General features: G+C 37.8%; 1 protein-coding gene across 4 annotated transcripts in view; it reads left to right on the forward strand.

Moving 5' to 3' along the window:
• Window positions 1-12,500, forward strand: part of LOC143019666 (ras-related protein Rab-28-like) — a 52,512-nt gene that overhangs the window by 29,973 nt on the left and 10,039 nt on the right. For 2 of the 4 annotated variants that reach the window (XM_076175573.1, XM_076175574.1), the window contains exon 2: window positions 7,608-7,949. In XM_076175573.1, coding sequence (XP_076031688.1) covers window positions 7,824-7,949 — 126 coding nt within the window. In that variant the 5' untranslated portion in view covers window positions 7,608-7,823. The remainder of the gene's footprint in view (window positions 1-7,607; window positions 7,950-12,500) is intronic. The other 2 variants (XM_076175572.1, XM_076175575.1) reach the window with 1 other exon arrangement.

Below are 12,500 nucleotides of genomic sequence, written 5' to 3' on the forward strand. Positions count from 1 at the left end.
AGACGCTAGCGACTATATATATATATATGTATATATATATATATATATATATATATACATATATATATATATATATATATATATATATACATATTCAGTATACATATACCAATAGCCTTTTCCCCCTTAAAAGGGAGGTAGCCACAGTCAAAGTCATAAATCCACTCCCAACCATTTCATCTACTCCCTTTTTGCCACCCCTCCCTCCCTCCCTCCCTCTTTTCTTGGCTCCTCTTGGATGACGGATCATCCTTGCATCTTATCCACCGCCCTGGGTCATAAGCAATGAAGCAAGACACAGCACATCCACAGCAAGGCCGCTTCATTTAATCGGTGACTCGCCCTCTCCATCCCCTCATATAGAAAGAGAAGACGAAGAGAAATCCCTTCGCGCTGCGTCAAAAGATCATTCTCCATCCATCCCCCGCCCATTCCCTTCCATGTATCAATGCATCATCCATACACAACCATTCTCCACTCACCCCTATCTTCTGTCTTCTCCCTTCCTTCCTCTATAGACATTTCCCTCTTTCCCAATGACCCTTTCACCCCATCCATCCATCTCATCTTTGCTCACCCCCTCATGTTCTCTCCTTCCACCTCTGCCTTCTACACGTCTTCTACTAAACTTTCTTCACTCATTCTTTCCATATGTGTGTATATATATATACACACATATATTGATGTTGAGACATTCTGACAGGTTGACGTAAGTGGAGTAGGAAACACAGAAGTCTAAGTCTTGAGTTATTTCTGACTAGTTTCGCAGGTACGCTTTTTCAAAGGAATGAAAAAACATACTTACGAAACTAGTCAGGAATAAACTCAAGACTAAGACTCCTGTGTTTCCTACTCCACTTACGTCATACACATGTATATGTATGAAGGACCCGCAGTCCTTTTATTAACTTAATCCCCAAGAACTGCCTCACACTTGCCTATTATTACCCCAACATCGTACACAAACAAATTGGGAATGTCCACCAAAGATTAAGGGGAGCCGAGCTTCCGAGCGTTTATAGCTTACCTTGTCGGGATTGCAATCTAGTGTACCTTGGTCAGACCGGCAGGGACCTGAACACCAGATTTTATATATATATATATATATATATATATATATACATATATATATACAAATATATATAATCTCTATATATATATATATATACATACATATATATATATATATATATATATATATATATATATACAACTCTCAATGGGTCCCAGTGATCAGAGATATATCTTAACAACCACGATGCAATTTAATTCTAAGCCATCAAAGGCCAGTATGCTGAAATTGAAATGTGGTATTGCCCAAGACTCGAACCCGGCATCCTCATGACAAGTGCAACAGTGACTTTCCAACTAGGCTAGTTGGAAAGTCACTGTCGCACTTGTCATAAGGATGCCGGGTTCGAGTCCTGGGCAGTACCACATTTCAATTTCAGCATTCTGGCCTTTGATGGCTTAGAATTAAAGTGCATTGTGGTTGTAAAAATTTGTATATATATATATATATATATATATATATATATATATATATGTATACATATATATGTATGTATATATATACATATACAAATATACATATATATATATATACATATATAAATATACATACATATATATATGTATATATATATTTATATATAAACATATATATGTGTGTATGTGTATGTATGTATTGCAAACCTTCCGCACAAGTCATTTGACTATGGAATTTGATTTGCTAGCAGAGATATTAACGTGTGAACGTTAAAACGTGTTTGAACGTGATAGGCACTATTCCAGTCCAAGATGAGGTTCATGTAACCGCAAGTGTAACACGACAGAGCTGTGATTCTCCATCTTGTCAACAGAAAGGTCGAGAAGAAGGAACTCTTCTGCTTCGAGCGATTCAGAATCAATTTATTTCATTCACATTCATCTTCTTCATTTTATCTTATTATGCTTCCTCTTGTTTTATTTGTCTTTTTTATTTCAATATAATTTGTTTTATTCTAATTTATTTCGTTTTATTTTGTTTGTTTTGGTTAATTCTATCTTGTTCTAAGTTACCTGTTTTGGTTTTTTTGGTTCTATTTTCTCCGACTAATTTATCTATCTTATATTATTTTACTTATTCTATTTCATTGCTTCATCCTTATCTTATTCATTTATTTTTTTACATTTTTCGTCTTATTTATCAATTTATTTGTTTTGTTCATCTATTTAGCTATCTATTGATTTATTTATATTATTTTGTTTATTTATCTATATATTTATATATTCATTTACTTATTCATTTATCTATCCATTTATTCATTTATCGGTTTATTCATTTATCTATTATATATACGTATGTATATATATATACATATACATATATGTATTATATATATATATATAAGTATATATATACATATATATATATATAGATGTATATATATATATATATATAATTACTTTATTAATTTATCTATCTATTTATTTGTTTGTTTATTCATTTATTCATTTATCTATTTATTTGTTTATTTATGTATTTATTTTTGTTTATTTGTTTATTTATCTACTATTTTTTTTCTTTTCTTTTTTTCTTTCTTTTTTTTTACACTTGTAGTTGATTCCAGGTTTAGGTCGATCCTGGTTTTCGGTTGTCTAGTATTCTCTCCAGACTTTTTTTTTTTTATCACAAAATATCGCGTGATCAAAGTAGTCGAGCAGTTAAGCCGAAGCCTTGTAATCCTCATACAATCATGCTGACCTCGGATCAAACTCGTGTGCTGAGAACACATGACAAAATCCCCAACAGACAAAAACCCAATGGACAAAATCCCAACAGACAAAAACCCAACAGACAAAAGTCCAACTGACAAAAACTCAACAGACAAAAAAAAGAATAATAACGGGCAAAATTTCAACAGACAAAAACAGACGGACAAAAACCTAACAGACAAAACCCTAACAGAGAAAACCCAACAGAGAAAACCCCAATCTGCATAGAAGACAAAGCTCCAATAGGAAAATTGGGGGAGGACGTAACCTAACCCAACCTAACCTAAGCAAACCTAACCTAACGTATAGGTACCCCGGAATCCGCGCGCGGCGCCACTGTCGACCATGTAATGTTTACGTCGCCATTTCTTACGGACCACCAGCTTCTGTTTAGTTAATTTGAATGCTTCCCGCGTTCAGCGGATGCGCAATATAATCAAAATTACCTTGTTGTTTTGCAAGTATATGCCCAATTCTTTAAATAGAAAATGTCTTCAGCGATTCGAACCGAAATTTGGTTATCAAACTCGGTAACATAGTTTTCCGAGTAAAAATATTAAGGTAAGGTATCACTAAATATTATTTAAATGTACATAAACGTGTTTATCAACCTATTTTCTCCCGGATATGAGAAGCTTAAGAGCGTTGATCACTTAATGTTTGAGCTTAGGGTCAGCACATATAGGCATATCACCCATGAATCTTAAGCGTCCAGTTCGTATTTGATTTTGTTTACACCACCATTGACGACCAAAACCACACAATGACGGTTTTTGCTTAAATGCATTATTTATATATAAAAAATAGCACATGGTTGCATTATTTGACATATTTTCTTCAAAATGTGTGATTTCCATGTAAAATGATCGAAGAGAAGTTACGTTTTTATCCTCTGCAAAATTACTAACCGGCAACCAAGGCCGACCAAACCAAAACGCTGGCTTTTGCTCAAATGTATAATTTTAAATAAAAATTAGCATATGGTTGTATTGTCTGACCTATTTTCTTTAAAATGTGTGACTTCCATGTAAAATCATCAAAGAGAAGTTACGTTTTTATCCTCTACAAAATTACCAACCGCCAACTGCCAACCAACGTCGACCAAAGCCAAAACCACGCAATGACGGTTTTTGCCCAAATGCATAATTTATATATAAAAAATAGCATATGATTGCATTATTTGACATATTTACTTTAAAATGTGTGAATCCCATGTAAAATCATCAAAGAGAAGTTACGTTTTTGTCATGCAAAAGCCGTCATTGGTTGGGTTTGGTCGGCGTTGGTTGCCGGTTGGTAATTTTACAGAGGATAAAAGCGTAACTTCTCTTCGATCATTTTACATGGAAATCACACATTCTAAAGAAAATAGGTCAAATAATGTAACCATATGCTATTTTTTATATATATATTATGCATTTGAGCAAAAACCGTTATTGTGTCGTTTTGGTCAGCGTTGGTTGACTTCGGTCGGCGCTTAGCGAGACCCACCATTGACAGCCTCATGATTGCCATGAAAAGGCAAATATGGTATGATGGAGATGTCTCACATTGTTTTTGACATGCTCATGTGATTTGTTAACCCTTAAAACCCAAGTATACCGAATTTTAATTAAATTGGACCAGTGGTTTACAGTTAATGTGTATTTCTTTACCGAAATCTTTACAAAATACCACCCTTAATTCTAACACTTTGTTATGGTAAAGTCTAGCCAAAAATGCGGGCTAAAAAAATAATTTAAAAAATCGTATCTCCCTTATTTTTCAAGCTATTTCAAAAATTTAAAAAGCATTTTGTTTCTAATAAAGTTGTCTTTCATACGCGACAATAATTCCAGGGTTATTTGTTTTTTTGAAAATTTTGTGGGGTACCTATAACGTAGCCTAACCTAACCTAACCTAACTTAACCTAGCCTAACTTAAACTAACCTAACCTAACCTAACTTAGCCTAACCTAAACTAACCTAACCTAGCCTAATCTAACCTAACCTAACCTAACTTAGCCTAACCTAACCTAACCTAACCTAGCCTAATCTAACCAAACCTAACCTAACCTAACGTAACCTAACCTAACCTATCCTGACCTAACCTAACGTAACGTAACCTAACCTAACCTAACCCAACTTAATCTAACCTAACCTAACTTAACCTAACCTGACGTAACCTAACCTAACCTAACTTAACCTAACCCAACCTAACCTAACAAAACCTAACCTAACCTAACCTAGCCTAACCTAACCTAACCTAACTTAACAAAACCTAACCTAACCTAACCTACCGATTGGGTATTGTCCGTCTACCTGTGCTGAACCCGTTTAGAACCCCTTATTGGCACTCTTGTGACACATTCGAGATGCTATGGCACCACGGCACTCCTTGTGGGCTCGAATCCCGCATTCTTCTCCAATTCCTAGCAACTGTTATTTACCTGTCCCAACAGCCCCCGTAGCGCATAAGGCAAAGGTGACGGCTTCGGCTGCAGTTATTCAGCGTCTCCTGGCGTAGACACATTACCTTCATTCCTTCCAGCTCCTCCTCCTAATCCTCCTCTCTCCCCCTCCCACTCCCCTTCCCCCTCCCACTCCCGTTCCCCCTCCCCCTCCCCCTCCTATTGCTCACTCTTCCTTTACCTTTCCCTCCCCTCTCTCCCTCCTTTCTCCTGCCTCATCCCCCCACTCGCCTTCCCCCTCCCCCTCCTCTCCCTTCCCTCTCTCCCACCCTTTCTCCTCCCTCATCCCCCCCACTGGCCCTCCGCCTCCTCTCCCTTCCCCCTCCCCCTCCCCTCCCCCTCCTCTCCCTACCCTCTCTCCCTCCCTTCTCCTGCCTCATCCCCCCTACTCGCCCTCACCCTCCTCTCCCTTCCCCCCTACCCCTCTCCCACCCACACTGCAGTTCAACTGAGCCATGCTGACAGCTTCGATGCGGAGCAAGATAAGAACTTGAGGCGCTGAATTTCATACGCTGTGCGTGGCATGACAGATGAGGGAGGGAGGGAGGGAGGGAGTGGGGGAGATTTTGCACGTGATGAGGGAGGGAGGGAGGGAGGAAGGGAAGGGAGGGAGTGTGGGAGATTTTGCATGTGATGAGGGAGGGTAAGGGGGATGGAAAGAGACTTAGTCTCCTCAACATGGTAACGTACCTTATATATATATATACATATATATATATATATATATATATATATATATATATATATATATATACATATATATATATCACATATATATATATATATATATATATATATATATATATATACATATTACAAGCTTGTGCCCGAGGATTTCTTTCAGCTGGTAGGAGTGAGGAAGAGACTCTTCTCCTCCTCATTCTCTTCCTCATCCTCCTTCCTCCACCTCCTCCTCCTCCTACTTATTTTCCTCCTCTTTTCCTTCTCCACAAATAGTCTCAGAATTACACAACACTGGAAACAAGCTAACGTTTCTTCCCAGGGAGATCTATTAAGGGGCCCAAGGACTGTTGCCAGAGACCGTGAGGTCAAGGCCACTGGGTTTCAGGTAAAAAAAAAAGTAAATAAAAAATTGAAAAAAGTCGAAATTTGGTTGATTTATGAGTACGCATACAATTGTTTGAGTATTTGTGTGAGTATAATGGTTTAAGGTAGTGATCGGACATCACATGAAGAATCGCCACCCCAGTCTTCGACAGGGTGACAATTCTTCATGTGGACTATCCTAGGGAGACAATTCCTCATGTGTGCCATTATCCTGTGTTTACAATTCTTCGGTTGTACAAGTTGATAACAATAAGCATAACCCTCATTCAACCTAACTTAATCTAATCTTTATTCCACTGTTGATATTCGGCGTACTGGGGTGACAATTCTTCAGGTGGGATCTCATGGGGTGACGATTCTTCATGTGGGCGTTCTGGGGTGACAATTCTTCAGGTGGGATCTCATGGGGTGACGATTCTTCATGTGGGCGTTCTGGGGTGACAATTCTTCAGGTGGGATCTCATGGGGTGACGATTCTTCATGTGGGCGTTCTGGGGTGACAATTCTTCAGGTGGGATCTCATGGGGTGACGATTCTTCATGTGGGCGTTCTGGGGTGACAATTCTTCAGGTGAGTTCTCATGGGGTGACGATTCTTCATGTGGGCGTTCTGGGGTGACAATTCTTCAGGTGGGATCTCATGGGGTGACGATTCTTCATGTGGGCGTTCTGGGGTGACAATTCTTCAGGTGGAATCTCATGGGGTGACGATTCTTCATGAGGGCGTTCTGGGGCAATGATTCTTCATGAAACCCATGATCAGTAACTTTTATAGTTAGGATAGCCATTTAATTGATACAATTTAAAAAAAAATTGCGCTCTCAGAGCTTGAATAAAAAAAATTGTCTCATAAATCGAATACAGGACTTCAGTAATATGAGAATGTGAAAATACTTCAAAGCAACTCTAGCTACAGTTATGTTGTTCACTTTACTTATATTCCCAAAACGAAGTCGAATGAAAATACATATATGATTTTGCCTGGAATGTTTTACAAATTTACATTAGATGACGTCTTCGTTTTGATGAAATAGTTATTTTGTAAGAATCTTCTGGAGCCACGCAAGTGGCCAAAAAGAGCCGCATGCGGCCTTTGACCCTCAGGTTGTTATTGTTTGTTGTTGTTGTAGATTAGTTACATAAGGTTTATCTACACACGAGCTTTACTCCATTCGGAGACCCGTACATGTTAAGTTGCTCTATGATCAGCTACTCAGGTTGTCGACTACTTATATAAGATATCACAGTATCCCCTACCACTCGCACTTTGACATCAACTTTCCTCTCTGACCAATTCTTTCGCCCTGAACCTTACTTCCCTCCTTCTGTTGCAGACTACACTGCCCCCTCCACGCATGACAAGCATGTCACCAAGGGAGGGACACCCACTAATAGGAGGGTCGGGAGAACCTGTCGAGGCAGAAGCCTCTTGCATGTGAACCAAAGACTCTTAAAGTCTCCAGGTCTCGTTACTCTGTCCCCACTCGAAGATCGCCCCTCGCGAGACGCAAGAAAGGTCCTGCTTGGCCGCAGTGACGGAGTTCCTGGAAATGTCGGACTCGGAAGATGAGGGCCTCGAGAGGCAGGTCAAGGTGGTCCTCGCCGGAGCACCCCAGGTGGGCAAGACCTCCCTCGCCCACCGATATGCCCATGACTCCTTCGTCAAGAATTACCAGGTGAGGTTCCTCGTTCTTATGGTCGATCTCCTCATTCTTTCAGTCGATCTCCTCGTTCTTAGACCTCGACGCAGGTTGTACAATGTTTTTTTTTTCTTTTTTTTTTTTTATATAGCACCAAGTGATTTTCTTCAGGTGAGAAAGCGGATCCAAGACTAAAAAGTGTCTAAATCAAGACCCTTTGGGTCTGATTCCAGGCATTTATATTCACTTGAGTAGTCTTCATTTGTTTGTTATTTTTATTTATTTGTTTGTTGTTATTTGTGTGTTTATTACTATTTCTTTGATTATCATTTATTATTATTTGTCTGTTAATTTGTTATTAATTACTATTTGCCTGTTTGTTTATCAATTTTACATATTTATTTATCTACTTATTTTATTTATTATTATTTATATTGTCATAATCTTTATTTATTTACCTATCATTATTATCTTTTCTGTTTTTGTTTTGTTTTTGTTTTTTGTTGTTGTTTTTTGTTTTTGTTTTTTGCATCTGACCTAGCCATGGACCAATAGGTCCTCTGTCGGCATGCTCCTCCTTTGTAATACTTTATAATCCATTCTTGGACGAAAAGAGGCCTGAAAGAATGAAGACTCCTACTTCTCACCTGGAGAAAAAACCCAAACGCAAAACAGAACAACTTCTGTGATCTATATCACCGTTCTACACAGACTCCTTGTGCGTGTGTTGAGTTAATTCGTGGATGTGACAGATTGATGGTAGAATGGGATAGAATAATGAGTTAGCTAGAAAAAAGAAATAGAGGTGAGAGTTGATTGCTTAGAGCACTAAGTCTCTACATTTATAGAAATATCAAGAGCTGTAGAACCAAGAACCGTAAGAGGGGGTTTACAGTCTAACGGTTCGTCGAACCCGGTTCGACAGACACGTGTTTGAAGTGATGTGTGAACGTGTGAATGGGGTATTTGGTTGTCGAACACGTTGGTTAAACCCCAAATACCCCGTTCACACGTTCGCACAAAGAGAGACCAAAGAACATTTGTACTGAAAAGTATCTTTGTAAATTTGTATCAAAAATAGCTTTTGGTCAATACCCTAAGAGACCCAAGGCTTCAAAGTCTTTATCCTAGAATGATTGAATGTTGGGCAGAATGATAGGTACTGTGTATTATGTGACATGACTGCATTCATTATTATGATTTAGGGATTTTTGTACATATGTGTTCTTTGTTTATTTTGTCACCAATGTTTCTTTCTTTTTATGTGTATATATATATATATATATATATATACACATATACAATATTTGTCTTATATGTCTGAGTGAGTGGTGTGTGTATGTGTGCTTGTGTGTTTGTGTGTGTGTGTATGTGTGTGTGTGTGTGTGTGTGTGTGTGTGTGTGTGTGTGTGTGTGTGTGTGTGTGTGTGTGTGTGTGAGTGTGTGTGTGTGTGTGTGTGTGTGTGTGTGTGTGTGTGTGTGTGTGTGTGTGTGTGTGTGTATGTATGTGTGTGTGTGTACATATGGCTTTGTGTGGATTGTTTACCTTCAAAATTGTGTTCCTCATTTATTCTGTAGCTATGTATGGATACTGATTTATAACAGAATAATTTTCCTGTTTTTTTATATTCTTTTTTATTTGTATATGTATATATATATATATATATATATATATATATATATATATATATATATATATATATATATATATATATATATGAGCTCTTTCGGTTTTGTCCAGGAATGGAATGAGAGTGTGTACCTTTTTATGTCTAGGAATGTTGCAAATTGACTAAAGCGGAGCATGCCGACAGGAAACCTTTTCGTCCACAATTATGTCGGATGCGAAAAAATATATAATAATGATAAATAAATAAATAGATAAATGAATGAATGAAAATTATAATAATATGAATAATGATAAATAAAATAAATAAATGCATAGATATAGTTAAATAATATATAAAAAGGTATATAGTAAATAATAATAAATTGACAGATAAATAATAATAAATTAAAATCAAGCAAATAATAAACAAACAGGCAAATGATAAGGTCATCTTGATGGCTGTTTCCTTAAGTTTAAGTTTGTGATCATATTATTTCTCTGATGTGGTGCTTAGGTGTTGGGTCATCCTGGGTGATGTGTATTTCGGTCATTACACTCTCTGGAAAGACGCAGAGTGCGGGGTGATCTAATAGAGGTGTTTAAGTGGATCAAAGGCTTTAACAAGGGTGACGCAAATAAGGTCATCATATTAAGACAACAGGGCAGGACTCGCAGTAATGGATTTAAACTGGACAAATTTAGATTTAAGAAGGAAATAGGCAAGAATTGGTTTACTAATAGTTTGGTCAACGATTGGAATAGACTTAGTAACCATGTAGTGAGCGCTGAAACTATCAGTTATTTTAAGAAATGGTTAGACAGCTTTATGGATGGGGATGACAGTTGGTAAAGGACATGGACTGCCTAGTGTAAGCCTTATGGTCTCTTGCAGTCTCCTTTATTCTTATGTTCTTATGTAATGTGATGTGTAATTTTGTTGAGATGGTGAGGTTGTTGGGTGTAGCCCCGGGGTGCTGATGTAAGCGGTGGTGCTTAAAATCTGGTGTTGTACGTCGTTCTCGTTGTTCGTACTTGCATAGTTCATACTGTTAATGTCCCATTGTTTAGAGTTTACTTTGTTCCTCTTGATTTGTTAGGAAGATATATGTTTTCATATACCAAAGTAATAAGAGCGTGGACTTTTGGTAGAGTTGTGTTATCTGAACAAGTGTTAAGGGGCATTTATACGGACAAACGGTTTGACAAACCCGGTTTGTCAAACAAGTGTTTGAAATGATGTTTGACCGTGTGAATAGGGTATTTTGGTTGTCAAACACGTTCGACAAACGTATTTGACGACCAAATACCCCATTCACACGGTCAAACATCACTTCAAACACTTGTCTGACAAACTGGGTTTGTCAAACTGTTTGACCGTGTAAATGGCCCTTTATGTTTATTTTTTGTTTATGCAGAAATGTTTGTAGTCTCATGGGCTTGTTTTATGTCTTTTGTTTTATGCAGCTTGTTTAGACTATTTTTGTCCTGTGCATACTGTGTGTTTGCGTGCAAAGGTACAACTCGCAGTGTACTGTGTTGTGTTTGTAAGTGGTGCATTTAATGTGGACCCCTGAGTGGCAAAGTATTGATGTGTGTGCGAGCATGACTAGGCTGGAGTATTTGTGGTATGTGTAGGGGCCTGTTTTTGTTTCTTTGTTCCCAGTTTGCAGACGCAGTAGATGGAGACCAGACACTGAGTTGTTATTGTCCTTATTTAAAAGAAATTTAGTTGGAGGTTGTGTGAATGAAACTGGGTATCATCCAAGAGCAGTTACTGGTTTCTTAGGGTCGGGCTTGTGGGTAGAGCTGAAGTGATTGACGTGGTCAACAGACAATACCCCCAACGGACAAAACCCCAATCAGTGAAAAGGTTAGGTTAGGTTAGGTTAGGTTTGGTTTGGTTTGGTTTGGTTTGGTTAGGTTAGGTTAGGCTAGGTTAGGTTAGGTTAGGTTAGGTTAGGTTAGGTTAAGTTTGATTAGGTTATGTTAGGTTAGGTTAAGTTTGATTAGGTTAGGTTAGGTTAGGTTAGGTTAGGTTAGGTTAGGTTTGGTTAGGTTAGGTTAGGTTAGGTTAGGTTAGGTTAGGTTTGGTTAGGTTAGGTTAGGTTAGGTTAGGTTAGGTTAGGTTTGGTTAGGTTAGGTTAGGTTTGGTTAGGTTAGGTTAGGTTAGGTTAGGTTAAGTTTGGTTAGGTTAGGTTAGGTTAGGTTAGGTTAGGTTAGGTTAGGTTTGATTAGGTTAGGTTTGGTTAGGTTAGGTTAGTTTTAGTTAGGTTACGCTGGGTCAAGTTAGGTTACGTTAGGTTAAGTTAGGTTAGGTTAGGTTAGGCTAGGTTAGGTTAGGTTATGTCCTCCCCCCCAATTTTTCTGCTTACATGACCACCATACAACTCATACATTTGAGTGTTGAACTGCCGATGGGTGTCCATTATACGGTGTGCTACCCTCTAGGGAACCTCCAACTGCTTCTTGAAGACCTCACACTACTAGGTGCAATTTATATTGTTTCATGTGTAATAACCAGCGCTTCTTCCCTTTGGGACACTATCACGTAGAAGAGATGAAGTCATAAAGTTATTAAAGGAGATTTTTAAGGATAGTAAAAAAGGAAGGATAGTAGTTCAACGTTGTCAACTTTTTTATATATAAAAATTAGGCTCCAGTTAAGGATAATATGAGAATTTAGTCTGTACTGGTTGTTACTGAAGGCCCTAAAGTATAGATTTCATAAAAATATACAGTCAATACGAAACTGGTAGATACAAGTCTTCGTACATACCTAGTAAGTGATAGTGTATGACTTTGATATATTTCTATTACTCCATTACATATATGCACGTCTGGATAATAGAAAATAGATTAGATTCTGTTATCATTGTCAACCTACTTACGGATCTTCCAATAAAGCTGTAACCCTCGACTTAGAAACACAGGCCATTGGTATAAGTGTACAAAAAGAAAAACGTATCAAGTAGAATCAA

Source organism: Oratosquilla oratoria, chromosome 37, assembly GCF_046742065.1.
Source record: "Oratosquilla oratoria isolate Oo_2021 chromosome 37, ASM4674206v1, whole genome shotgun sequence".
In the NCBI taxonomy this organism is placed as follows: Eukaryota; Metazoa; Arthropoda; class Malacostraca; order Stomatopoda; family Squillidae; genus Oratosquilla; species Oratosquilla oratoria.